This window comes from Electrophorus electricus, chromosome 18 (genome assembly GCF_013358815.1).
Source record: "Electrophorus electricus isolate fEleEle1 chromosome 18, fEleEle1.pri, whole genome shotgun sequence".
Lineage (NCBI taxonomy): Eukaryota > Metazoa > Chordata > Actinopteri > Gymnotiformes > Gymnotidae > Electrophorus > Electrophorus electricus.
Genome location: NC_049552.1, coordinates 8510699 through 8537802, shown reverse-complemented (window position 1 = coordinate 8537802; position 27104 = coordinate 8510699). Strand labels below are relative to the sequence as shown.

At 40.2% G+C, this 27104-nt stretch overlaps 1 protein-coding gene across 1 annotated transcript; it reads right to left on the bottom strand.

The window, feature by feature from the left end:
• Positions 1-6463: 6463 nt before the first annotated feature.
• Positions 6464-27046, bottom strand: kif5aa (kinesin family member 5A, a). The gene is made up of 29 exons (XM_027009831.2): positions 26603-27046; positions 21568-21655; positions 20897-20970; positions 20556-20660; positions 20256-20304; positions 20066-20121; positions 19887-19974; positions 18613-18737; positions 17132-17236; positions 16873-17021; positions 16342-16490; positions 15912-16138; positions 15724-15792; positions 15411-15617; positions 14934-15080; positions 14602-14790; positions 14329-14446; positions 13836-13897; positions 13177-13283; positions 12899-13000; positions 12461-12521; positions 12055-12126; positions 11859-11963; positions 11330-11546; positions 9265-9406; positions 9093-9157; positions 8962-8989; positions 8718-8809; positions 6464-8058 (listed from the first exon to the last, which is right to left on the bottom strand). The coding sequence occupies exons 1-28, from the start codon at positions 26729-26731 to the stop codon at positions 8731-8733; spliced, it is 3114 nt and encodes a 1037-aa protein (XP_026865632.2). The 5' UTR covers positions 26732-27046; the 3' UTR covers positions 6464-8058; positions 8718-8730.
• Between the last annotated feature and the right edge of the window lie 58 nt (positions 27047-27104).

The window sequence follows — 27104 nt, the reverse complement described above, 5'->3', positions numbered from 1 at the left end:
CAATCTTGACATATTGGGCATCTCTGAAATGCGTTGGACTGGATCAGGAAAGATCGTAAGTGATGGCAAGTCAGTCCTGTATTCATGACATGAGGAGCACCATATTCATGGTGTCGGATTGGTGCTTAGTAAAAAGGCATCATGTGCACTGCTTGGATGGAAACCTGTCAACGATCGCATCATCACAGCGCGATTTCAATCAAGACACGCTAAAACTTCCATCATCCAAGTATACGCTCCAACCGAAGACTCCGATGATGATCAGAAGGATACGTTCTACGGACTGCTACAAGACACCACTGATGAAATCCCGACCCATGACGTTAAACTTCTCCTCGGTGATTTCAATGCGCAAATTACCAACGACCGTCATGGCTTAGAAAACGTCATTGGTCCACACGGGCTGACAGACCAACGATAATGGTGAACAACTAGTATCCTTTAGCAATATGAACAATTTTTGCACTGGTAACACATACGTCCGACACAAAAACATCCATAAGAAAACCTGGCGATCGCCGGATGAAGCCACATACAATGAAATTGACTTTATCTGTATCTCTCGGCGATCGCGTTCAGCACTGTTGGACATCAGAGCCTATCTCGGAGCGGACGTTGGATCAGACCATTATCTCATACGATCCTCAATTCGGTTACGGCTCAAACGGAGAGAACAAAAGCAAAGACAACGTCCTTACGCCGTGGAGAAGCTGAAAGAACCTGCCGCGGTCCAACAATTCCAACTGGAGTTGAGAAATCGGTTCGAGCTACTCCAAGATGCGGGTGACATTGATGAATACTGGATGGCATTCAAACAAGCAGTCATAGAAACGGTAAAGGAAACCGTGGGTTCCTGACACGGGACACAGAAAGAACGTTGGATACGGGACCCAACTTGGAGCCTGATTGACGAAAGGAAAATCGCAAAATGCCGACGCGAACAGGCAAAAGCTGACCCTGACAAGGAAACCACAGCAGAGCGATATCGGCAACTGGATAGGGCAGTCAAACGAAGCTGCAAATCTGACAAGAAGGCATGGTTGGAATGCAAAGGAGCCGAAGCACATGAGGCGGCTAGCAAGAATGACAATAAGATGCTGTACCACATTGTACGAGAGTTGACTGGGGCATGGAGCAACTCAAGTGCACCCATGGGTGTTTCTGCTCACCAGAGAAGAACAAGACGCGCGCTGGGTAGAACACTTCAAGGAAACCTTGAACCAGCCCACCCCTGCCAACACCTATGACTTTGGTACCACACCGCCACCTCCAGACCTGGTAGTTAATCTTGATCTAATCATTATCGAGGAAACTAAGGTGGTTATTCGAACACTCAAAGCCAACAAAGCACCCGGCCTAGACAAGATAGCACTGGAAATGCTAAAGCACGGTGGAGACGCAATTGCAAACATCCTCACAGTGCTGTTCAACAAGTGCTGGCAAGATCAGAGCGTCCCAAGTGACTGGAGGAAAGGTGTAATCGTTAAACTCCCCAAGAAAGGCAATACCGCCGACTGCAACAATTGGCAGGGCATTACACTCCTCTCGGTTCCTGAGAAAGTCTTCTGCAGCGTTCTATTACGGCGCCTACAACATGCAGTGGACCAAATTCTCCGGGAAGAGCAAGCCGGATTTAGAGCGGGCCGATCGTGCAGTGAGCAGATTTACACGCTTCGTAATATCATCGAACAGTGTATCGAATTCCAGCGCCCCCTGCTCATCAACTTTATCGACTTCAAAAAGGCTTTTGATAGCATCCACAGGGGCTCCTTGTGGAAAATTTTATGAGCCTACAGCATTCCACAATGGTTTGTCAATGTCTTCCAGAACCTATATATCAGCTCTAGCTGCTGCGTCAGGACAGACGATGGCTACACAGACTTCTTCAACATCGAAACCGGAGTCAAGCAAGGATGTATCCTGTCGCCAGTTCTCTTTTTGCTCACAGTCGACTACGTCATGAAAAAGGTGATGATGAGCCCAGTGACTGGAATCCCTTGGACAAATGAATCTCATCTCACTGATCTCAATTTCGCAGACGACATTGCCTTGCTAGCGAATACAAAACCGGCTCTACAATCCATGACAACATGCCTTGAGGGCGAAGCGGAAAAGGTTGGCTTGCGCATTAACACAGACAAAACCAAGCTCATGCGGGTGAATCGTCAAACCAAGGTGCAGATAACTATTGGGCAGCAAACGGTGGAGGACATCGATGAATTCACATATCTTGGCAGCATAGTATCCAATAATGATGGTGGCTCAGAAGCGGACATTCGATGTAGGATCGGAAAGGCGGCGGGTGTGTTCCAGCGTCTACGCCGCATCTGGTCCTCAACAACAATCAATACAGGAATCAAAATGCGTCTGTACTCCATGATCGTCATCCCAACCACCATTTACGCCAGTGAAACCTGGAGGAACACAAAGAGGATCGCCCAGAAACTAAACGTTTTCCATCAACGGTGCCTCCGCCGAATATCGGGTATCTCGTATAAGGACAGAATTACCAATGAGGAAGTTTTTCAATGGAGTGGATTGCGGAAGCTGGAAGAAATCGTCACCGAATGCAGAATGTGCCTCGCTGGTCATCTCCTACGTCTTCCAGACAAACGCATCTCAAAGGGAGCTGTACACTGGACACCGACAGGAGGAAAGCGAAAGCAAGGCCGACCCAAAACCACCTGGAGATCAACCTTCATCACCGACCTAAAAACTATTGACATACGCTCATTGGACGAAGCCAGAGATGCTGCACCCGATAGGACCCATTGGAGAGCGCTTGTTGCCCAATGCACCAAGGAGTGCGGGAGGAACTAAAGTAAAAAAAAAAAAAAAAAAAAAAAAAAAAAAAAAAAAAATATATATATATATATATATATATATATATATATATATATATATATATATATATATATATAATCTCCCACTAAAGCTGGCACAAAAGGATTAAAATTCTAAATTCAATTTATACAGCGCTTTTTACAACAGATGATGTCACAAAGCAGCTTTACAAATGTCCAAGCCCCCAGTGCGCAAGCCAAGGGTGACAGTGGCAAGGAAAAACTCCCTAGATCATGAGGAAGAAACCCTGAGAGGAACCAAGACTCAAGACTCAAGGGGGGGGCAAAAAGGGGAAATGGGGAAAAGAGGTCTAATATGCATTAAACATATTAATAACATAAAACATAAGGAAGTATAGAGATTCTGTGTCCTTTCATAATGATTTGCGTATAGGGAAGAGGCCTCTGTAGTGGTCTCTGCAGGCTTCAGCAAAGGATCCTGGCTAGGCTTTGGTGGACCTCAGGGTAAGATATATGACCTCTCCACCAGGCTCAGGACCGCAATGAAAACCAATCTTCTTTAGGACAAGGTTAAGAGAAGTCTTCTCTTGGAATGTGGTGGTAACGGGTTCCAACTGGTGTGGGTGTTGAATATCAGTTTGCATATGTTGACTAATGTGTGGTTTGGATGTAATGGTGGAAAATGCAAACACTAGTATGTAAAAAGGTGGGGTGAATACTGTCACAATACGGCCCGATAAGTCTTGTGTGTGTGTGTGTGTGTGTGTGTGTCTGTGTGTTTGCATGGTCACGCCCACTCGTGTTTCTAACCTGATCCTTGTTTTGTGTCATTATCGTGCGCGTATACAAGTCTCTCGTCTTGTCGTGGATGTTGTCGAAGTTTAACCCCGATAGCCTGCGAGCTACGTCTCCTGTGTTGTATGTGCTAATAAACGTATGTCTCTGTTTTACTCAACTCGTCCCCGCATCCTGCTCTGCCAAATACATAATCACTTCTGAATAATGTATAAAAATGTGGGTTCTTTGATTGTTAGACATTCTCTGGAGGGTGCCTCAATAATGCTTGTTAACGTTAACCTGCAATAAAGGACAGGACCAGTTATTCTCTTTAACTAATTCTGAAGTCTGCATCTTCATTTTATATTTGAATGTTTAACTTTACAACTAGCTGACTGGGGATTTAGGAATGACATAGCCATGGCAGTTAAGACGGGTAGAGGCTCAGTAACATAACGACATCCCACAAGAGAACATCCATTAAGGGAAGTGTGGTGGGCTACAGCAGGGGACATGGGGTGGTAGGAGTAGCCAAGGCAGCCGAGATGGGATGAGGCTCAGTAACATCACAATAACAGGGGTAGGTGTACCTTAGCAGAAAGAGAGACTAGATTAGGCATGTCCAGGTATGAGGGTGTGTAAATTAGGGAACTATAATGTGTAATGATGGACTCTGGCAGATATAGCTATGGCAGCACAGCTAAAAGGAAAGAGCCAGAAGGAACCACAGGCATGAGGGCACCCTGGAACATCAGCAGTCCGCTGCTCTCAGTCAACAAACTTGAGGGACAAAAGAGAGGTGAAGTGACATCATCATAACATCTCAGTTTACCATAACTCTCAATGCCCATGGACCCCCAGATCTACACCTGACTGTACAGATAATGTTTCAGGCTAGCCTTACATATTGCGACTGTGTCTGAATCTCAAACATTTACAGGAAGGTTATTCCATAGTGTGGAAGCTTTATAGAAAAAGGCTCTGCCCCCTGTGATAGATTTTCTTATTCTTGGTACTGAGTAGTAGGTCATCATCCATTCCTGCTCATGCATTACTCCTCATGCATTATTGCATTACCACTGTATAACTTGCAAGATTTCTAGCCAGCTTTATGTGGAGAAACCAAGAGAAGGCTTGCTGATTGGACATTGCATTAATGGCAACTTTTTGTTGCTATGGCAGCAATGAAAAAGAACTGATCTACACTCTTGGAACATTTTGAAATGAATATTATGATTTAAACATATACTTTTTTATATATAAACTGGCTCCTCCTACTACTAATTCAGAAGCACTTTGCTTGCACCTCTGTATATACACACACACAAACACACACACACACACACAGTGCCTATCCAAAAAAAAAAGGTCACCACCTGGATTTAACTAAGCAAATAGGTAAGAGCCTCCCATTGGATAACTACTGCATGGGTGATTATGTTTCAGCTGGCAACAAGTTATTTAACCCTAATTGATGCAGTGAGTAGCTTCTCATTTGATAAACAACCATGTCGAAAGACACATCCTGTGGTTGTGGAAAAGATGTTAATCTGTTTCAGAAGGGTCAAGTTATTGGCATGCATCAAGCAGAGAAAAGATCTAAGGAGATTGCTGAAACTACTAAAATCAGGTTAAGAACTGTCCAACACATTATTAAAAAGTGGAAGGACAGTGGGGAAGCATCATCTTTGAGGAAGGAATGTGGTCGGAAAAAAATCTTGAATGATCGTGATCGGTGATCACTTAAACGTGTGATGAAATCAAATTGTAGAAAAACAACAGATTTCAGCGATATGTTTAATAGTGAAAGTAAGAGCATTTCCACACACACAATGCGATGGGAACTCAAGGGATTGGGACTAAACAGCTGTGTAGCCTTAAGAAAACCACTTGTCAGTGAGGCTAACTGGCAAAAATGGCTTCAATTTGCTAGGGAGCATAAAGATTGGATTCTGGAGCAATGGAAGAAGGTCATGTGGTCTGATGTGTCTAGATTTACCCATGTTCCATCATGCCAAGTGCCTACCATACAAGCCTGTGGGGGCAGTACTATGATATTGGGTTGCTGAAGTTGTTCAGGTCTAGGTTCAGCAATGTTATGTGACCAAAGAATGAGGTCAGCTGACTACCTGAATATACTGAACGACCAAGTTATCCCATCAATGGATTTTTTCTTCCCTGATGGCACGGGCATATTCCAAGATGACAATGCCAGGATTCATCGGGCTCAAATTGTGAAAGGGAGCATGAGACATCATTTTCACACATGGACAGAGTCCAGACCTGAACCCCATTGAGAATATTTGGGATGTGCTGGAAAAGACTTTGCACAGTGGTACAAATCTCCCATCATCAATACAAGATCTTGGGGAAAACTTAATGCAACTCTGGAGAGAAATAAATGTTGTGACATTGCAGATATTGCTTATGGAAATGATGCCACAGCAAATGTGTGCCGTAATCAAAGCTAAAGGAGGTCCAATGAAATATTAGTGTATGTGACCTTTTTTTTTGGCCAGGCAGTGTATATATATATTTGTGTGTGTGTGTGTGTGTGTGGTCAACCATGACCACTGGCTGAGACACCATCTTATCTTTACTGCATGTATGGAAGTATACACCATATGTCCACACATTTGTCTGCATCTTTGCATATGTGAAGATAACTATCGACTTTGCAGACCTTTATGGTTTTATGTGGCTGATGTTTCTGTAAATAATAAAGTAGCCAGTAAATGTACATGTTTCTAATAAAGTGTTTGGGCTGTTTGGGTATCTGTGTATGAAAAAATGTGTAATCGTGATATAATAATTATCAGTTAGTACATAAAACTGCATGCAATATAACATTACACCCATGCCCAAGACAACACATACAAAAATACTGGTAATATCCTTTAATGAACATTTATCTCTTGCAGCTGGTAACTGACAAACTACATAAACTACATCAATGTACACACTTGGAGCAGAAAATTAAATCTGGGTAATGTATTGTAACAGTTGTGTAGACACTCTCAAAACCCCGTGTCACTCAATAAGTCTTAAAGAGCAGTGCCATAAAAGTGGATGGTTATAGTAGGAGTTGAAGTATGAAGAAGTGTTCCTCGATCACCACTTGGTAGGAGCTTCTACTCAGATTACTAGTTGCTAATCATAACATACTCATACTGAAACATGGCATTACTTATATATTATCTTTTAAGACCAGGAAGATGAACACCTCGCATTCAAACAACTTTCTTTAGCAGATTTTTCTGCTAAAATGTGGATACAAGGGGGCCAGTTCTGTTTTAGACAAAGAACAAACTGATATTCAAGAAAAGGGAGGGCGGGTGTACAGGAGACAGAAAAGAGGGAGAGGCAAGGAGAAGTCATGGGCTGGAAGACAACAGGCATAACAGACACATGACAAGAATCTTGAGAATCTCCAAGAATCCTTGAGGCAAAATCAACCATCAATGGAGTTTGTAGCTAGCATACATCTCACCCCCATGCCACATACCTGCACATACTTACATACATGGGGTTAGCAGACCCCGTGCCAGACTTACATTATATGTGGTGGCCTAAAACTACCTAGACACACATTGTATCTTTCTCCTATCCTGACTGGCTGATCAGGATGTTGGCAGAGAAAGTGAACACCTCACTAGTGACTGGCCATAGAATGACTGGCACAACTAAAACGAGTAACATCCCACAACATTATCTATGTTCTATGTTGAAGCCTAACTTCAGTCCATTTACATAAGCTGAAAAATCTTGCTGCTGATGCCATTTTGGATATAACCATGTAAAGATTTTTCTGTAACCCTCTTGATCCTGATGTGATTTAACTAGATGGTGTTTTTACATAGCATTTACAATGATGTTAGAATATCTGGAGGTAGTCAGTACATGGATACAACATGTGTATCAAAATGTACACACCGACACATTCACACCTGCAGCTTTATATGGATAATATAGAGGTGTGCAGTTGAGCACACATACGGGCTTGCATGATAGTAGTAGGTGTGGGCAGCTGTTTTCTTAAGGCTCAGCAAAAGACTTACAGAGAAAGATTCTAGAAGATTCTCCAGCAGCCACAGTGCATGTTTGTGTTTATGGTCCAGATTTATCCAAGGCTTTAGTACACGTAAAAGTTTTTGCACATGAAAATTTACAACAATTATATTTTCTCTTTTGCATGTACCAATGCTTCAGCAAATCAGGCCACAAGTAGTTTGCATGTATAAGTGTTGTCTAAATATATAAATTATGTTTTTAAACTATACAGGACAAACATGCAGCAGTGCTGTGAAATATACATGACAGGACTACAAGAGAGAACTCTGGAAACAGTAGGTTGTGACAGATGAGAAACCACTGAGTAATATAGTGTAAGACAGGATGGAGCAAGGAAGTCTGGGAACTGGAGTTCAGCGAGTTTTGAGTAGGCGAAGGAAGCTGACGACATGCAGAAAATCAGTATCTGGAGTGAAAGAAAACATGTACAGAAAGACAAGCAATAATTAATTAGAAAACAAAGGTAAATAAACACACCAATAAAGTCAGGAAAAAAAATGTGAAATTTCCATGCAGACAGTGTGTATTTTGTGTATGCACAGACTCCTATGAGTAATGTTTAAGCAATATTGGAGTATACTTAACTTGACCTAATCTTTAGTCCAGTTTATTTGCTGTGGAGTTGCTGTGTGAGTATGGCCCTAATGTAGCCGGCATTATCATTTCTAAGTATCTTCCCTAATTGGAGTTCTGGATGCTTGTGCCACATGACAGTACAACCAGTTGCTCTGGACTCTCCTGCCAGATAACTTTTGAGTGACTTCAGTAATTATAGGAATGAAAACAATCTTTTCAGACTGCATGTATTTTGGCATTTTGATACTTTCTGATATGTAGATACTTAAAATACATTCTGTTGAATTAACTTAGGATCCCTGCAAGTATTCTGTACTACAAATCACATACAGGTAAAGTGGAAAAAACAGATGGTGTTCATGCATATAATTTTTTTTGGAATGTAGTTTCTTCAGACATACTGAGAGGTGAGCCAGAACACACTAAAGAAAGATCAGTTATGTGTGTATGCGCCTGTGTGTGTGTGTGTGTGTGTGTGTGTGTGTTTACCTGTATAAGGTGATTAGCTGGCTGCAGTCTCTGGCTGCATGATGTAGTGTCTGGTCGGATCCTCCACCATACTGCCACAGTGTACATCGCTCCTACAACACAACATCAAACTGAAGCTATTCTAAAACACATTCCTTTACTAAGTATAAGTCACATAGCCAGTATGGTGAAATTGGACACACTGATCCTCTCTAACCAACCTTAAATGAATAAAATATGTAGTAGGATATATATGAACTAATACCTGTTGTCATTGATGTCTGTGCTGTTTCCTATTTCCATAATGAAAGCATATAGCAGTTAGCAGTTGTGGATGTGTACACAAACATTACAACGTATTACAAATGTACACCCTTTATACACTCACGCACTAACCGTTTTCCACATCAAGTGGGTAGGAGCTCAGTATGTCTATGGATCTCACAGTGCTGTAGCCAACTCTGCAAAAGACCACATCATACATGAGAAGAGAAGAGAAGAGAAGAGAAGAGAAGAGAAGAGAAGAGAAGAGAAGAGAAGAGAAGAGAAGAGAAGAGACTGGACTCACGTGCTGGTTTTCTGGGGAATAGGCTTATCCTCTCGCTGGAAGAGAATATTACTGTAGGATGTCGCAGACTCACTGGGCCGCATGGAGAGAGAGGTGGTGGGAGACGTAACTGCCGTGTAGTGGCCAGGTCTCACAGGCTTAGCTAAAACAAAAAAACACCAAACATTACACAATAGCCTGGGTTTTACAAAAATTCTGGCTATTCAGGAACAAATCCACTTTAGCACACGTACCCAAACCCTTCTCGCTTCATTCAGTCACTGTCTGCTATACAAATTCTTTTAAGCCACTTGGATATTTTTATGCATGGGTTTCTTTTACAGTTTAGTCCCAGGCTTTAAATAACAATGTGGTATAGCTAATGAATGCAGTTTGTAATGACTAATGATGTCTTTATTATTTATACAGTCCTCAGAGATTTGTTCTTGTGGCTTTTTTAACATACATTATATTAGGTAGACTGAGAAGCTAGGCTAGTTGGTGATACTGTCTTTCTCTTGTGATACCTCATTGTCTCTTGTCAAGGAAAATGTGGTGATGGAGCTCATGTCAAGAATAATGGTTAACAGGGTTGTAAAGGTTACTTTAAAATTTTAATCCACTACAGATTACTGATTACTTATTAAAATGTATCTGGAAACTAATACCAGGGATTTCTATATTAAAGTAATGTAATATCATTGCTTGACATTACTTTTGTTTTACTTTTTAGCCCATTACCTGCCAAAGATTTTTGGCAAAGTGATCCCCTACAGTGCCAGCTAGTATGGCCCCCAACAACTTCTGGCAAGCTCCAGTACAGACTCATGAACAACTCAACAGACATGTAAAAGTTGTCCATATTAACAACCTGTCCCTTCTCCAGCTGTCCAGCCTTGTTGAGAAGAGCCTTTGCTGCTGAATGTCCCATCCCTACACTCCTGACTAACTGGCAGCTGTGAACACACGGGCACCAGTGGAAACATCCCTCTTAGGTATATAGCAAGTCCTTTTGACTGTGGCATTTTGTTGGAATACACTGGTTAAAAATATACTTCCACAATAGGAGATTGTGGACTTTTCTGTATCTTGAAAAGTAGATTGTATTCTGGGTTCTTCACTCCCACTGCATTATAACTAGAGTGTAAATAATGTAATAATGTAAATAATTTCATCTAATAATGACAGACAGAACATGAGAAAACTTTGGTATTAATGACTGGATCCAACAATCTGAAATTTATTGTTAAATAAACACACACTTATTCTTTAAATAAGGATGAAATAAGATTATTTGCACTTAACATTTGCTTAGCATGTAGAAATTTATATGGTACAAGTATTGCATCCTCAAAAAGCTAATTTTGTGAAAGGATCTTGTGCTCAAAATAAACAAATCTCACAGTGATGATCAATAAAGCTATTAGCACTCAAATTGCATTTTGTGCATTAATAAAAGCAAAGATATGAATTAATTAATAGGAATTAAGATTGCACAATTACCATACTTTACAAGGGAATTAAGGAAAAGATCCAAAAAACACACAGGGTAGGAACATATTTTAAAACTTTTAGGGCAATTTTGGATGGGCACCTGCTTGCCTTATCTAATTATTTTCAACATTTATGTCTATATAAAAATGTTATGTGTAAAGTAATAGCTCGATGTTTTATGATCTAGGGATCTTGGGATAAAAGCATGCCATTGTTTTACCATCATATCACGCCATGTGGTTTTGTTTTAATCCTGTTTCTGTCTCTGACCCCTCTCGGGTATTGTTCTTTATTGTTCTCACCTGTATTTTGTTTAACCCTCATTAGCCTATGCATTTTTACATTATGTGTTCCAGTCTGTCTTTGTGAAGTCTCTCAGGCGCTAAACTGAGATTCTATTGATTCTATTTCTGTTAATCCCATTTGCTTGTTATTTGCTATTTGCCCGGTCTCCTCTAAAGCTGGTTCTATAATACCCTATTTCTCTCCGTATGGCCTTTGCCTGTTTGTCTCTGATTTCTGAAACAGCCCTTTCCTAAACATTTCCTCTCACTTCTATCTGCGACACAGCAAGGTGCTGAGGCTGCAGTACCAATCTGAGCTGCATGGGGGCGCCGGAGTGGGTTGCGCAGGCGCATTGCATCTCGAATGCGCTCCACCTCCTGCTGGTAGCGGCGCCGGTCATTCATGGCACCCTGTTTGGCGTCCTTCAGTGCCGCCTCCAGTGCCCGAACCCGCTCAGCCGTAGAGCGAAGACGTTTCTCCAGCTTCGGAAGCTCACAGCGCAAATCTGCATTATCACGTACCAGCTGGACAGAACAGAATTGGGGAGAGGAAGGACAGGATGAGGAAGAGATATTTGAGAAGAGGAAATTAGAGAAGAGAAGAGAAGAGGTGTACGTTAAGTTCAGATTTAGGACCTTTATTTACCTATATTAGAGTAAGTCACAGAAAAATAGAAATTATCATTAATTGTTATGGTAATGACATATATACCCTTACATATACACATATACATATATGCAATCTTTTAAGTAACTCCCAAAAGCTTAGAATTCATTTACCTTTTAGGTAATTTATGTTGCAAAACCAAAGCATGAATTCATTGTTTTTTCACTAACCTGTTTGTGAACCTTTGTAAGTTGGTCCAGGTTGTTTTCAAGAAAGGAAATCTTCTGCTTCTGGGTGTTAGACCCCCCGCTATCATCAGGTCCATTTTCTGAACTCTGGAAAATGAAAAGTTACTTAGTCATACAAATATAGTATAATGCAGCTGACATCAAGAGCTATACTGATGGGGTCTGATTCAATACTTGCTTTTTTAACTCGAGTCGTGAGGTCTTGAACGAACAGTTTGCGCAAGTTGTGGAGGGTCTGGAGTTCACGGGCCTATAAGGGATAAACCAGACAGTGATAAAAAGAGAGGGACAGAGACAGAGACAGCAAGATACTTTGAATGACTTTACTACTCTGTCCGAAACTATAAAATCCTTGTCACACTTGCACAAGCAAAATAGCAAAATCACACTGTTTGAATCAATACTCCTGATTAAGTTACAGATTCCAGGGATATGTTTTAGCGATATGTCAGATCATAGTTATATGACATAATTTGCTAGGCTACATGAAAATCTGCATCAACAAAACTACCATTAAGAACTCAAAAGCAATAAGAGATAAAGAGGACAGGGATGTGTGAATGAAGAAGAACAGAGGCACGCACGACAGTCTCTTCCAGGCCCTTGAGGTCCTGCTTGGACTGCTCATGCTTCTCTTGCTGGAATCTGCAATACCGAATACATACAAATACACATGCTTGGTTTTGGAGGGACAGCTTTCCAAACAAATAAAGAAGGAGCTACATCGGTGAGACCCATGCTGTTAGCATAGATTCACCAGTGAAATCCTTTGTGGTCTTTACGGTGTTTTAACGCTGGCTCTACAGTTAAGAATAAGGCTAAACACTAACACTTGAAGGAGCATCAACTTAAAATGTCTCACAGTAAAGCATCAAAATTTAAGATGCGCAGAATTAATCTCCAGTGATTATCACTGGACTAATCTAAAAGTATTATGTCTATATATTATATACTAAGTCTGAAAGAGTGAAGAAAGATTCAGCAGTGAAACCATTGTTTCCTGCTTCAGTTGTGAAACGTACGATAGTTGCTCCAAGCGAGCACTCTTGGTGTCCTCCTGCATCTTCAGGTTGCTGAAATCAGATCTCACGTGGGCCAGCTCTAACTCCAGAGCCTGGTTCTTACTGCAGGGAGGGGTTACAGAAAGGATATTTAAGTTACAATAGCTGGGTTTAACAAACACAAACAAAAATAATCTTTTCACCCTACATGTTACCATGTTTTTTTGAGCTAATGCTCAATATGCTATTCAGGAAGAGAGGGGTTCATATGTTTGAGACAAAGGTGATTGGTCACTGACTCAGTGAGCTCATCGATAAGGCGTTGTTTCTCATTGATCTCATCCCTCAAGCGGCTGAGCTGAGTCTGGCGAGGCTCGCAGTAAGCTGCAGGATGACGTATAGCCTTCTGGGAAAATGAAAACGGGGACAAACAAGGTGAAATAAAGCCAATCGCACCATTAAATGTGACCTGTTAAAGGAGAGCACCCCTTTCATTACAGGTGTTAATATGGCAGAAATGTGTTGGGTTCGAAAGAGAAACTCTTTGCAAAAGCAGGGTATTACAGTGATCATCATTACTACAGAGTAACCAAAATTCAGTGATAAAAACTTTATGTACTTGTTCATAATGCATTCTGATATCAGTCAGATGAACTTTTAAAAAATCTCTATCAATGAATATCTGTTATCACACATAATGCTTAGATTTGCATATGATTATGATAAATATGCTACATTTTTTAGTTTCTTTTGTCAGTGTGTCAGTGGGCTTTTGTGATAACAAGCTCAATACAAAGAAAAAACACAATAGATTTACAGCAACCTGTAGACACTCTTAACCAAAGCATCTTACATATTTATCAGAATGACATTACATGTTCCAACTGGGAATCAAACCCCTGATATGGAAGTCGCAAGAACCTATCTGGTGAGCTACAGGAGCACAGTTCAACCCTACCTTTCCATCCAGCTCCTCAGCCTCTGATTTTTCTCCTCCTTCCTGCTGCTCTGTGATGCTGTCTGTTCGTGAGGCATTTAGCGCAAGTTAAACACTGCACGTGTATGTGTGAGTCTGTATGCATACATGCTCAACTTATAAAATTCTCTAAAATATAAAATTTTCGAAGATATATTTTTCGGGAGTCATTAGTGACATTTATTGTTCACATAACGATCTCTTGCGATAACTTGATCAAGATGACGGTGTTTAGCTATGACTTCACAAGGGACTGTATCACCTTCCGCTTACTCTTTCAGAAATTCTTTCTCAGCATGCATACTGTTCCTGAAAGCTTCACATGCACCATGAACGTGTGTGGTGTGAGCGTTCTGGTATGTGCGTGTTTGACCTGGGTTCTGTAACAGGGAGAATGCGTGTTGGACCTGGGTTCTCTAACAGGGAGAGTGCGTGTTGGACCTGGGTTCTGTAACAGGCAAAGTGTGTGTTTGACCTGGGTTCTGTAACAGGGAGAGCTCTTCACTCAGTGCATCATAGCTGTCCTCCAGCTGTCTCTTCTTCTGCTCCACATTCTGCATGTACTCAGTAAGAGAGCGGATCTTTGCCTCATGCTGCACACACACACACACACACACACACACATGCATACATGAAGGTTATTAACAAGACCAAACTATTACAGTTATAATAAATGACCTTAAAAAGGTATAAAAAAGCTAAATCATCACATCCACTTACACACCCCTGCCCTTCCACCCACACCCACCTGGGAGATGAGCAGATGGCAGGAGGAGAGCTCTCGGCCAGTCTCCTCCATCTTGCGGTGGCACTCTAGTTGCATGCTCTCCAGCTGCCTGCATCGCTTTACCATTGACTTCACCTCTGACTTGATCTTGCTAATATAGAGCCTGGCTACGGTGAACTCTTCCTCTATGGCACCGCTGATCTCCACTGGCTGCACACACAGACCCTTAACATGTCCTACATACAGCTTTCGTGAGTAGTATTTTCACTGGCTGGTCAAATGCACATAAATTAAAACATTACAAATATTAAACAGTAAAAATCTCTCTGTCTATCTCTTCTATCGCTCCTCACCAGTTTGATTTCTCCATTGCCCACAATGGTGCTGAACTCACTTAGGTCTCGCATCAAACCGTTCAGCACATCAGCAATGCGCTTCCTTTGCTGCGAGCTCACTTCTTGCATCTGAGCTAGCTCAGCCTCCAGCTCCATGAGACTGGCCTGAGAAGGGGACAGAGAGTGAGATAAAGAGCCGAGCTGAGCAAGGATGGAAAAAGAAAACTTCAGGATTTTTTTTTTTCAGATTTTGTGTAATTTAGATTTGTTATCAGGGAATGAAACAGGTGGGTTTACATCTGAGAATAAGACCTGACTTTTTCAGCAAATTAAATTTGGTTTCTAGAACAATTTTACTGAACAGGTTTCTTCAGTGGGACATACTGCAGTAGACTGTATTCGTTACAGATATGTGTATGATTGTAGCGAACATTCTGATATGTGTGTGTGTGTGTGTGAGAGAGAGAGAGAGAGAAAGAGAGTGAGAGTCTGCACCATTTTGTGGCTGAGCTGCTCTGCAAGCTGCTTGTTGTGCAGGCTCTTCTCCTCCACCTCCTGGCTCTTCTGGTCATAGTTGACGGCAAGCTCCTCAAGGGCCTGCAGCACCTCCCGCACCTCTGCCTTGGCACTCTCGCTCTCTGACTGTAGACGACCCAGCTCAACCTGCACCTTATCACTGTCCCCACGTGTGGAGGCCAGAAGCTATAATACACACAGCGAGTTTTTGATCTCAACCAAAGAAATGTCATCTTAAAATGAACTGGGAACTAATGTACTGGTAAAATTACTGACTACTGTATAGCATTACCTCATCTTGATCCAACATTTGCTGCTTGAGCTTCTCAACCAATTGGCACTGCAGATTGATCTCATCATCCTACACACATGCACATACAAAAGAAGGGATATTAAATATGACAATAGCAGCAATCATTGAATAAAAAAAGACTTTCTCTTCCAGAGAAACAAGTAGCATGTCTGTTTATGTGAGATCACCTTGTCATCCAGCTGCCGGTAAAGCTTGCGGATTTCCTCCTCATACTTCTGCCGCTCCTCCTCGGAGATGCGCACCACAATAGAGGAGGTGTCTGACTCCCGCTCTCGCAGTCTCTCCACCTCCCGCTGCCGCTCCATCTCTCTCTCATTATCCAGGGTCGGCTCCTCATTGGTCTCCACCTTCACCATGTCAGCAGAAGTCTGCTCCATCTCTGGCACATCCTCGCCTAACAGAAAATGGTAGGAGAGTGGTCAGGAGATGAACTCATTATCAATTTAATTAACCAATTAATTATACTAATTAGCCACCTTTAAACTGGCAGGCCTACAACTGTATGTAGATATAATCATCATTTGTATGAATGATTAGGGGTTTGGATGGAAGTTCTGTGTATGTGCGTGCTGTCTGTGTTGTGTATGAGAGACTCACCATTACGCCAACGTTTCAGCTCAGCTTCCAGCCTTTGTATAGTTTCTCGTAACACCTTGTTCTTCTCCTTCTCCTTCTCATACTTCCTCTTCCACTGCTCTGCTGTCAGCTCCAGATTTATAGAAGCTGAGTTCTTGATAGTCTTAGCTCTGAGAGTGAGAGAGACAGAAAGAAGGGGAGACAGAATCAAAGGCCGAGAGAGAGGAAGAACAAGGGAAAGAGACAGACAGAAGGAGAGTGAGTCAAAGGCAGCGAGAAAGGGAGAATAAGTGAGAGAGATAAAGCCTCTTTGCTAATTACACATGGGAAATGTTATTAATTACTGCTTCACAGACACATAAAGAAAGGATAAGAGACAGCAGTGGAGAACTTTGTGAAGGCTCTTTGTCTAATTTTGTTCAGTTTAAAACTACATTCCACTTTTAATAAAATACTAATACATCAGCTCATTTAACTCAGCTAACACAACACTAATTTTCAGTATTTTACTATTAAGTTATGGACTTTTCATCTTTAAAATTCAAAGATTACCGTTGTCCAAACATAAGAGTAGATTTAGTCTCAGCTTCATTAAAGCTTGAGGGAGAACAGCAGATGAACATGGTTGTCCTGCAGTTTCCCCCAAGAGAATCCTGCAGGATCCGAGTCATCTTGCTGTCACGGTACGGCACATGGGTCTTCTGTTCTCACAGACATACATACACACACAAACAAAGACATACAGATTGGTTTTAGAAGCTGACTCCATTAGCATGGATCACTTTGTGTAAGTGTGTGTGCGTATGCTCACCGTTCCCTCAGCGAGAGCGGAGATGACGTTGCCCAGAGCAGAAAGGGATTTGTTGATGTTTTTAGCTTCATCTAGGACAGCCCCAGCTGCACCAGTCTTACTCACCTATCATGGAAATTGAGGAAGGGGTTGTGAAATACACTCCACCTTTATTTCATCTGAAACATGCTAATTGTGTTAGCACTTGAGAAATACATCAATATGCTGTCTGTCAAAAAGATTTTTGCAAAGTTAACCTTTTACATTGTGTTTTGAGAGGTAATATCTGTTGACTCTCCACAAAATTGAATCTCTGTCCTTCACACCATACCTATTCTACACGCACGAATGACACACGGGGAGGCTGTGTAAACTGCAAAACCCATCAGTCACCAATAAACCCACTCTAATAGCTCAGCAGCTCTAAAGAAGCATCATACCTGACCCAGAGAAACCCAGCTCAAATAAATTTATACTTTTCTATTTATATCTATTTATACTTTTCCCACATTAAACACATCCTTGGCACATTTTATAAATAAATAATAAATAAAACCAACAGAACAAGCGTAAGAAAGTGTGTGCTGCGTGCAGTAAGGCCAAGGTGAGAAGAATTCTTTTAATGGGTAGAACTGGCAAGCACACAGCCTAAACTCCTTTTTATTACATAGATTCATTCCCACAGAGTTGACGATTGTTAAACCTTAACACAAAATTCCACAACTCTGAATCAAAGACTGTTTATGCTTAATGAATAAGTAGCTTTTGTATTCTTTACTAAGACTAACTGATAACAAAAAATATTTGGTGGATGATAAATAAGAGACAATCATTCTAATTGGCCATGGGACCATCATAAAACAGGAATGGTCCAGCAGATGGCACTGTGTTTCAGAGTCAATGAGCCTTGAATTCTTTCCAAAATCTCCCATTAAATCAGGCAAGGGGCCATTTTCTGTGGAATGTTACAAAGTGCCTACAGACCCTAAGGCTTCTCTGTCCCATGGAACCTTTTCTACTTAAAAATATGTTCAAATACCAAACAGCCAGTTTCATAGCAGTGAATCAAATCAAGTACAGATTCATTTCCTCTGCTCAATTCCACCATACATTTCCACCATAAGCACATGAACAACAAGTCTATACATACATCATGGCACAATTTATAGTGGCTGGGTTCATAATGGCTGAATGAAGTGCCAGTTCTCCACACACCCCCTATACCTAGGTAGCAAACAGGCTACATAAGTGGTCAAGAATTTGCAGACTGTGGCATTTGAATGAGTGACTAAAACCATCTTCATGGTCTTCATGAATGAGTGACTAAATCCATCTTCACTGCTTTGTTTAATTTCTCTTGGGACATAAAGTCTTTATAAGGACATTATGTGCAATATACCCACCACACACACACACACACACACACACAAACACACACACACACACACACACACACACACACACACACACACACACACACACACACACACACACACAAACACCTTCTCACTGCCAGCCAGGTCCACCAGATAGAGCTTCCCACAGAGCTTCTGTTCAGTTTCCACATGCTCCTGCTTGATGTTAATCAGGAAAATGCTGTGACTCCGAGAGCTATGTTCATTCATGTCTGGGACAAATAAAGGGGTAGAGGACAGGGACAAACAGAAAAAGAGAGTCACCACGCTGGTGAGAGAGTGACCGCGCTGTATAGGACAGACCCAAAGAAATATCAAGTCTGTACCACACTCATTGTTTTCAATAAACAACATTGGAACATGCGCTTACACAAACTTACCCACCCATCAAGCATCATTTGGCTTTTCGTAGTAAGATGTTTTTCATAAAAAGGGAGGGGCCACACATTTTATGGCTATTTTAATGTTTGCAAATGAAATGAAATGTCTAAATGGAATGGAGCCTGAATGGAATGGTAACAGAAGATGACTTTGGAAAACTTCAGGACAGTCTCCCCAAAAGAGTTCAAGGTGTACTTAGTGCCAAGGGAGGTCACAGTAAATAGTGACTTTTGCCTGTAGAAACCTTTTTAAAAAAAATTGTGTATATATTTCCTACATTTTCTATTTGTATCTTCATGAAGAGACTGATAAATAAATATATATGGTCATTGCTAAAACAATACATTTAATGGTGGCCTAAGACATTTGCACAGTATTGTATATGTATATTAAAGCGTCCAGCTATCACTTGACCTTTGGACAAAACTATAGTTCATTCATGGAAAAGGCCTATATAGGCTGACACAATGAATCCCCCTTACCCCCATCCATGAAATAGACCATCAAAAAATTAATTACATAGTTTCTATGTATTATACTTGTGTAGGGGATTATTCCATGATGTAACACATTTCATAAATTCTAAAAAACCTAACAAAAAATTGTCTATTGACTTCTGATATTTCATTTGGAGCTTTGGGAACTGTAAAGCACCGTTGTATATCAACTTTTATACAACTTTAAAAAGAACTATGATGTGCCTTTAAATGTTTTTATACAATTTTTTTAAATTATCATCATCATGATCATCATGATCATCATTATTATCATCATACAATCCTTTCTACACCTCTTGTGAATAATCTCAGGGTAAGATTTGAAATGACTGTGACAAACTCCAAGTTGTGCTTGAATTCTAATACAGGCTATATATGGATGAGCAAGGAATCATCTCTTACAAGAATGATTTATTTTAGCTGCACAAACGTAACATGAAATCTTAAAGTTACAGCAGGCAATGCAATTTGAAAATGACTCACTGGTGACGGCAACATGGCGGTTGGACTTTCCTTCATCAATCACATCCATAACCTCCTCTGGGCTGGAGACGAAACGCTCAGTGCAGCCCTGGAAGAGAGACATGGAGAACGCTCAGACTCACACTTCACCACAGGTCCGAGGTTTGGAGGTGGGAAGGTGGAAAGAATAAGAGCGTTACCTTAACGAAGGGAACGCGGTTCTTGTCCTCGTGGACAGACAGGTTGGTCTTGGTGACTGAGCACAGTGAGAGAACGGGAGAGGAAGTGAGAAGGGGATAGAGAAAGTTCCAGCAACACTGTAGGGTTTCAGAAGAATGTGAAGTACATGTGTGAAACCCGTTCACAGAGGCCAAAAATAAAAATACGAACCATCCAGAAGATCACGGATCTTCTCCATGTAGATCTCAAAGTAGGACACCTAATAAAGACATGGAGGTGTGGAAGTGCAACATCAGCCTAATGAGGTGGTAAAGCAGGGAACAGTATTCATGACAAAATAACATTATGAAAGAGTGGGACACTTTATATGGGCCACTTAAAGATACATTTTTTTAAATTTGGTCTTGTGACATATTACTGGTTGGTAATACTCAATAAACCATCATAAAAATTGTTCTCACCTGCCAGGATTTGCAATTTGTTGTCCCAGTGTGTATGAAATGCATTTACCTTGATGTGAAACTCCAGATTTTCATCCATGGAGAAGATGTGGTTGAATATGTCCTCAGCAATCCGCGGTATGATTCCCATTTGCTGAGGGTCATGTAGGCTGCCCTGGAGAGCAGCAGGAGAGTAGGTCATCCACAGTCACCCAGGAAAATACTTTTCTACTGCCTTATTCATAGAATATTTATATACTTAATGCATATCAGAATCTAACTCATCTGCAGTCACAAAATGCACATGAAATATAAACTTATAATCACTTCTGTTTTGCTTAAGTGCATATTATAAACTGTGACATTCAACCAAAGACAAACATTTATAGCTATACTAAGATGGTCTCTTACCTCCATGGTGTGGGTCTTTCCAGAAGAGGTCTGTCCGTAAGCAAAGATAGTGCCATTGTAGCCACCCAACACATCTACACATTTATGTGCACATGCAACACACACACACACACACACACACACACACACACAAACACACAGAGAGAGAGAGAGAGACCCACACACATGTACAGAAGCAATATTTCAGTCCAGTGACATCTTCAATGTATTGACAGAATCAAACTGACATAATATGGCCATTAATTTCTCTGCACACCTCTCCTTATAGTAAAGTTATGCGGTACTGATGAGTCATAGATCTCATAGGTGTGTTTTGATATAAAACTACTCTCTATATGAACTACCACACATTAAAATGTCAACTTTAAAACATACTGAATATGTCAATTAATTTACTTTTAATTATGTCTATATACACTATAGTTTTACCAAAGGTATTTGCCAAATCATATATATGCTAAAAAGAATATGACAGTGAGTATAACAAAATAGCACTAATGCATACAATGACACTGATATAGCTCTCTTCTTAGATAGTTCGAGCTGTAATCCTTCATTTCACCATCTTGAATGTTCAACAGAAATGACAAATTTGATTTGACTGGGCCAATACTATCAAATGCACTCTGACTATACAAATGCATGAAATGTATTCTTGTTGTGGTCCTGACCTTTCACGATCTGCTTGGCACAAGTGTTGTAGACTTGCTCCTGGGTGGTGTTGTTGGGAAACACTCGATCAAACGCGTAAGACTTCCCCTAAAATGGAACAGCCAATCAGATTAATTATACACAGACATGAAGGGCTTCCACTTGAAAGTATATAACCTATAAAATCACATCATCAGACACAATGATAGGCTTATGATCATGATACAAATGACAATGTTTATTCATTATGATTTGGTGATTAAATATCACAATGACTACAGCAGTCTGCTCCTTTTAGTCCTTCCTGTGCAACTACTGAATACTTATTTTCATTCTAACAAATCATCCCTACTGCAAGAAATATTATTAGACAATTCTGTCAGCTTGCTCTTCCTAACTGAAAAGTGTCATCTTGCAGGTGATTTTTATGTCCTAAATGAGGTAACCCCACTAAATTTCAATTATATTTGCAAACTTCAATCTACTAGATGGCAGCCTAGCAGCTGTTTTTAATAACAAATGAACCTTACAGAACTTAGCATTACACCAGCGACATCATTTGAATTTCTTGTTCTTAAATTACCAAGTTTTATAATTGCATTGTTACTCAATCAACCTCCAAAACCTCATCATTTCTCTCTGAATTATTTTATATGCTGACATCTGCTGCTTCAATTTCTCCCAGCTTTTTGCTAGTTGATGTCTAATTTTCATGTAAACATCCTAGACTGTAAGCTCACAAATGATTTTTTCATTCATTAATTATTCCATCACATTTAGACAAATTTCATACACTTAACTTGTTCATCCTTACCAATTCTGGATGCCCATTAACTGTTTCCAGTCTCTGATTACAAGCTAATTTTATTCAAAGTTCCTCTGGCTGTACCTTAACACTTGACTAATAGACTTATTTTGTTCCTCGAGATTCAATTTGTTGACCCTCTTTCTCTTTCCCAGTCCATCTGTATTTCTTTCCACCTAACTCTACACCATCTTCTCTTCAAGAACATGCTACATTACTCAACACTGTTCTCTCTCTGAGTCTCTCAATACCTTGGTTCGTTCACTCTTTCCTCTCCCTGGTAAACTATTGGGCTACACAATCTGAAGGAGGTTGGTCATCAACTGAGAAAATATTGTAAAAAATCCAAGCTCTCTGTTCTTGCTTGTAATCAGCATGTATCTGCCTTAAAGATGCTTTATCTATTGCTAAATTGAGCTATCTTTCTAGTTATATTTTCAGTGCTAATACAAACACCTGTCATCCAGTTTATATCTAGCGATCAATATCTGTATCTATATCTATACCTATGTTCTTGGAACAAATTGTTGTTAATCACCTCCAAGTTTACTTAGAAACCAATAATCTCTTTGAACCATTCCACAGCACTGAAAATGCCCTGATTAAGATCATTAATAAGCTCCTATTATCTGCAGATGCTGGTGGTTTTAGAATCATCATTTTAGCATCCTCATCCTCAGATTAACTGCAGCCTTTGACATGGTATGTCACGCTATCTTCCTCTCAAGGCTCCATGAAAAGGCATTGATGGCTACATTGTGGACTGATTAACCTCTTCTCTAACTGATAGAAAGCAGTTTATCACGTTCTCTGGATATCTTCTACCTCTTTTGCCACTTAAGGAGTCAAGTCCCACTTCTTGGCTCCCTTTTGTTCATTATGTAAATGCTCCCTCTACGAGTTATGCTGTTTCAAACTGTTTTTTTTTTTCATTGTTATGTGGTTGACATTCGGATTTATTCCAGAACCAAATCTTTCTTATTAAACATCCATTGCCCATCCAAATTTTCTCTGTGCCACGCCCCTCCCCCAAGCACAAAGCAAACAAAGACTATTTTTTTTCTTTCATTTGTGCCATTCTCTCTAATCCAATCACAAAACCATGTTTTTGCTGTTCAAAGCATAGCTTATTTTGTTTCAGTCAAATCAAACTGGCAGCTCACAGCGTGTAGCTCAGTAGAACATACTTTCACTGCAAACAGGAGAGGCAGATATTAAGGCAATTTAAACAGCTTTATGGATTTAAACTCACATTCACACAGTAACATTATCTTAATTTTAGTGATTGATTGCTTGACATTTCTTTCACATTTCTAACTGAAATTATTTAAGAAACTTGTTTCATTAGCAGTTAGCCATTGGCTACTGGCAGCTAATCTCCATTAGCTCAGCCTGTTGCTATAACTGAGATATGTTTTTGCATATTTTTTGTATTTTGTGCATTTAGCATTTAATAAACCTTATAATGCATAGTTTTCTGAGAAACAAACCCCCTGAACTTTCCAACATCAAATCTGCTAACTCATCCATGTCTTATAAGAAACCAGTTTCTGTTAACTGTCCTCTTTCCTCCACGCAAGCTTATTCCTCACCATCTCAGCCATTTTTGAAAGTGTTTCCAAAGCACGTTTGGCCACACAGCATGTTTCAGTCTTAAGTGTGTGCATTTGAAGACAAATGCACATTTTTATATGTATTTCTTTACCTCATATTTAAAATTAAGCCAGTATATTGAGCTCTACTGCCATCATTCTCTGAGCCATTTAATTAATAGGACAAAAATACTTTTTTGGAGCAGATTTTCAGCTTTATTAACATCTTTCAAACATGGTTTCACTGGTGAATGTTGGTTACTATTTTTCTTTGTAAAGAAAGTCCGCAGATGCATGCTGCACCAAACCCTCCACTAAGTTACAAATGAAAAGAGAAAGCCCATGATTCTACAGGACCACCTCGTCTGTACTGCCCCAATAGTTGTTTGACATGATGGCAACTTGGTGTGTAAATCACACATATGCTTAGAGTGAAAATATTGCTAACAGACATCTTAAGTAACATCGCATTAATCCAAAGGGATGTGGAAAGGGAAATTATAAATTTTACCGATAAGGGGGACAGTTGTTTTGTTTTTTTAAACTGGGGGATTGGCATACCTTCACATTCCGAATATAATTCTGGCTTCTAAAATATTATTAATGAAATGCATTGTGCTTTACTGCCCCACCAGCCAAAGCAATCTAGAACTATCTTTATTCTTTAGCCTACAACCTTCCTCAACCCTAATCGACCTCTGACTTCTCCATCATGCCCTCGCTTGTCCTTATTTGTGTTGTTTATGCTGTGACTATTGTACTATTTTCATGATCTATGTTATTAATTGTATGCTTCTTTGAAAAGCATACAATTAAAAAGTGCTCTATAAGTATCATGGATGATGATGATGATGATGATGATGATTACTTCTGTGAAACCCACTTAGATGTGGTCTAACTTAAATAATAAAAAATTTAAGTAATGAATGATGAACCTTTTGTGTGCAATATGATTGCAAATATTCTGTTAAATCTCTAATAAATATTCTTTACTTTGATCTAAAATCCTCTGTAGATGCTGCACCTTAACCTTAATCTGCACCTTAACCTGCACCGTCGAGTCTGCATTGGATCATAATCTCTGATTCCTTTGTTAAACCTTCTTCATCTTTATTTCATGAGAACCACATAATACTGCCTACTGTTCTACACACTATCCATTTCATTTTGTTTCATTCTACTTCATTTCTATGGTTTCCTAAAGAGAGATAATGCTGTTGCTGCTAACCCTAACCCTAGGTGACACAAAACCAACAAAGATATGCTTGTCAATAGTGAGGTAAATGACCAGCCAAATAATAACTCTGATACTGTAGCCTACAACTGTTCTAGATGTGCACACACACCCACTAAAATGCAAGCATGCAAGGATCAATTGGTATCACCTATTTTTCCTCATGCATTATTGCAGGAGTTGTCTCATGAAACCAAGAGAAGTCAATCAGTTTGTTGTTCCCAGTGTCAAGATGTTTCAAAAATAATGAACATTACATTAATGACATATGTTTGCGTTTCCAGTTGTTGCTGTGGCAGCAATGAAGTCAGGAAATAAGAAGGAATAAGAACTGATCTACATTATTGACTTTAGAACCACATGGAATTAATTACTTTCCAATATAAACTGATTTCACCTCCAAGAACACGTTGCTTGCATAGTTGATGAAGGACCACTGTTCGAAACATACTGTTGGTCTGTGTATGTGTGTGTGTGTGTGTTGTATACACATATATACACTTTCCTTGAGCAATGATGAGTTACTGGATGAGTTGGTTGTCTTTAATTCCAAAGATCCCATAAATCCATTCCATGCAGACTGCAGGCCTGGCTACTGGAGGAAACACTGCTGCTAATGCAGCAGTACTGCCAGGCACTGTCAGACCTTTGCAGATTATCAGTCTCACTATAACCTTGCCCTATGAACCGATACACCCACCCTCAATGTATTAATAACATGTAACTGTGGATGGGCTACTGTTCATTTGCTGCTTCATCCTCCTAATTTTCCCAGCATTATTTGCAATATTGACGCCACTGTAAGATTTTCTTTACAAATCCCCGCATCTCTATGAGAACACTGGCTTAGGTATTCCGAGGCATATCTATTTTTTTAGAGGAAATAAATCATAAAGAAAATGTTTGTTTTTAAAGTCCAAACATTTCGACAAATCTTTACATTTACACCACAAGCTTAATTGAGTATCTTAAATTTGATTTTACACTACTTTAACCGAAATGAAATGGAAAGAAAATATGAAATATCATTTAAATAAACAGGTGTAGCTCATAGTCCCGAGGTTTTGCGGACGTGAAATGAACAAACGCAGTAGCCGAGGCAAGTCTAAGCAAGGACAAGGCCTAACACGTACAGTACTCCTACAATGAAGCCTAGCCGTGGGCTGAAAGATATACAATAATCTACTGCATGTAGCGAACATAAACGCAGGGCTGTGTGGTAGTCTACCCTGTATTGCAGAATTAATCAAATAACAGTGATTACGTCATATTGCCCATCATCAATATGACAGACCCTCACTATCAGCCTACGCCATTTCAATAACCTAATCTATTTCCAGTGGCTTCTTACTGCATGGAGTCTTAGTGAATAACAAAAAACAATTTTAAAATAATCGTAATTAAAGAAGACAAAGTACACATACCCCGATGATAACAGTGTCGTCCCCTTGAAATGTAGGGAGAAATTTATCTCCCCGGAGAATCTCAGATTGATTCAAAGGGCGAAAACGACACAGCACTTTGATGTTGCATTCTGCGGCGGGTTCGGTCATGATGAAAACTGAGCACGTAGAATTAAAAAGATTACTCGATCAAAAAAGGAAATATGCTCGTACGCGACCGGCCCTCAAATATCGGAAATACACGAAGCCTACAAATATCCGATAAAACTGCAAGAGAAATCTTACGTTGTACAATATCTTGGCGTCGATAAATATGCCCGGACAATCCTTTAGTAAAAGGTTTGTCCTACGTATTAAACCGTAAAAAACCGTACTTGTTTTCGGTTTTGTTGTCGTGTTGTAGGCTATGCTTGGTGGGGTCTTAGCGAAGGTGACGCGCCTCTTGTAGGGCGAAGGATGCTGCGCTCCCTTTAGCGTTTCAGAGGCCAGGGCGTGGTCTAGGCTGGTCCTTTTAAAGTGGTAC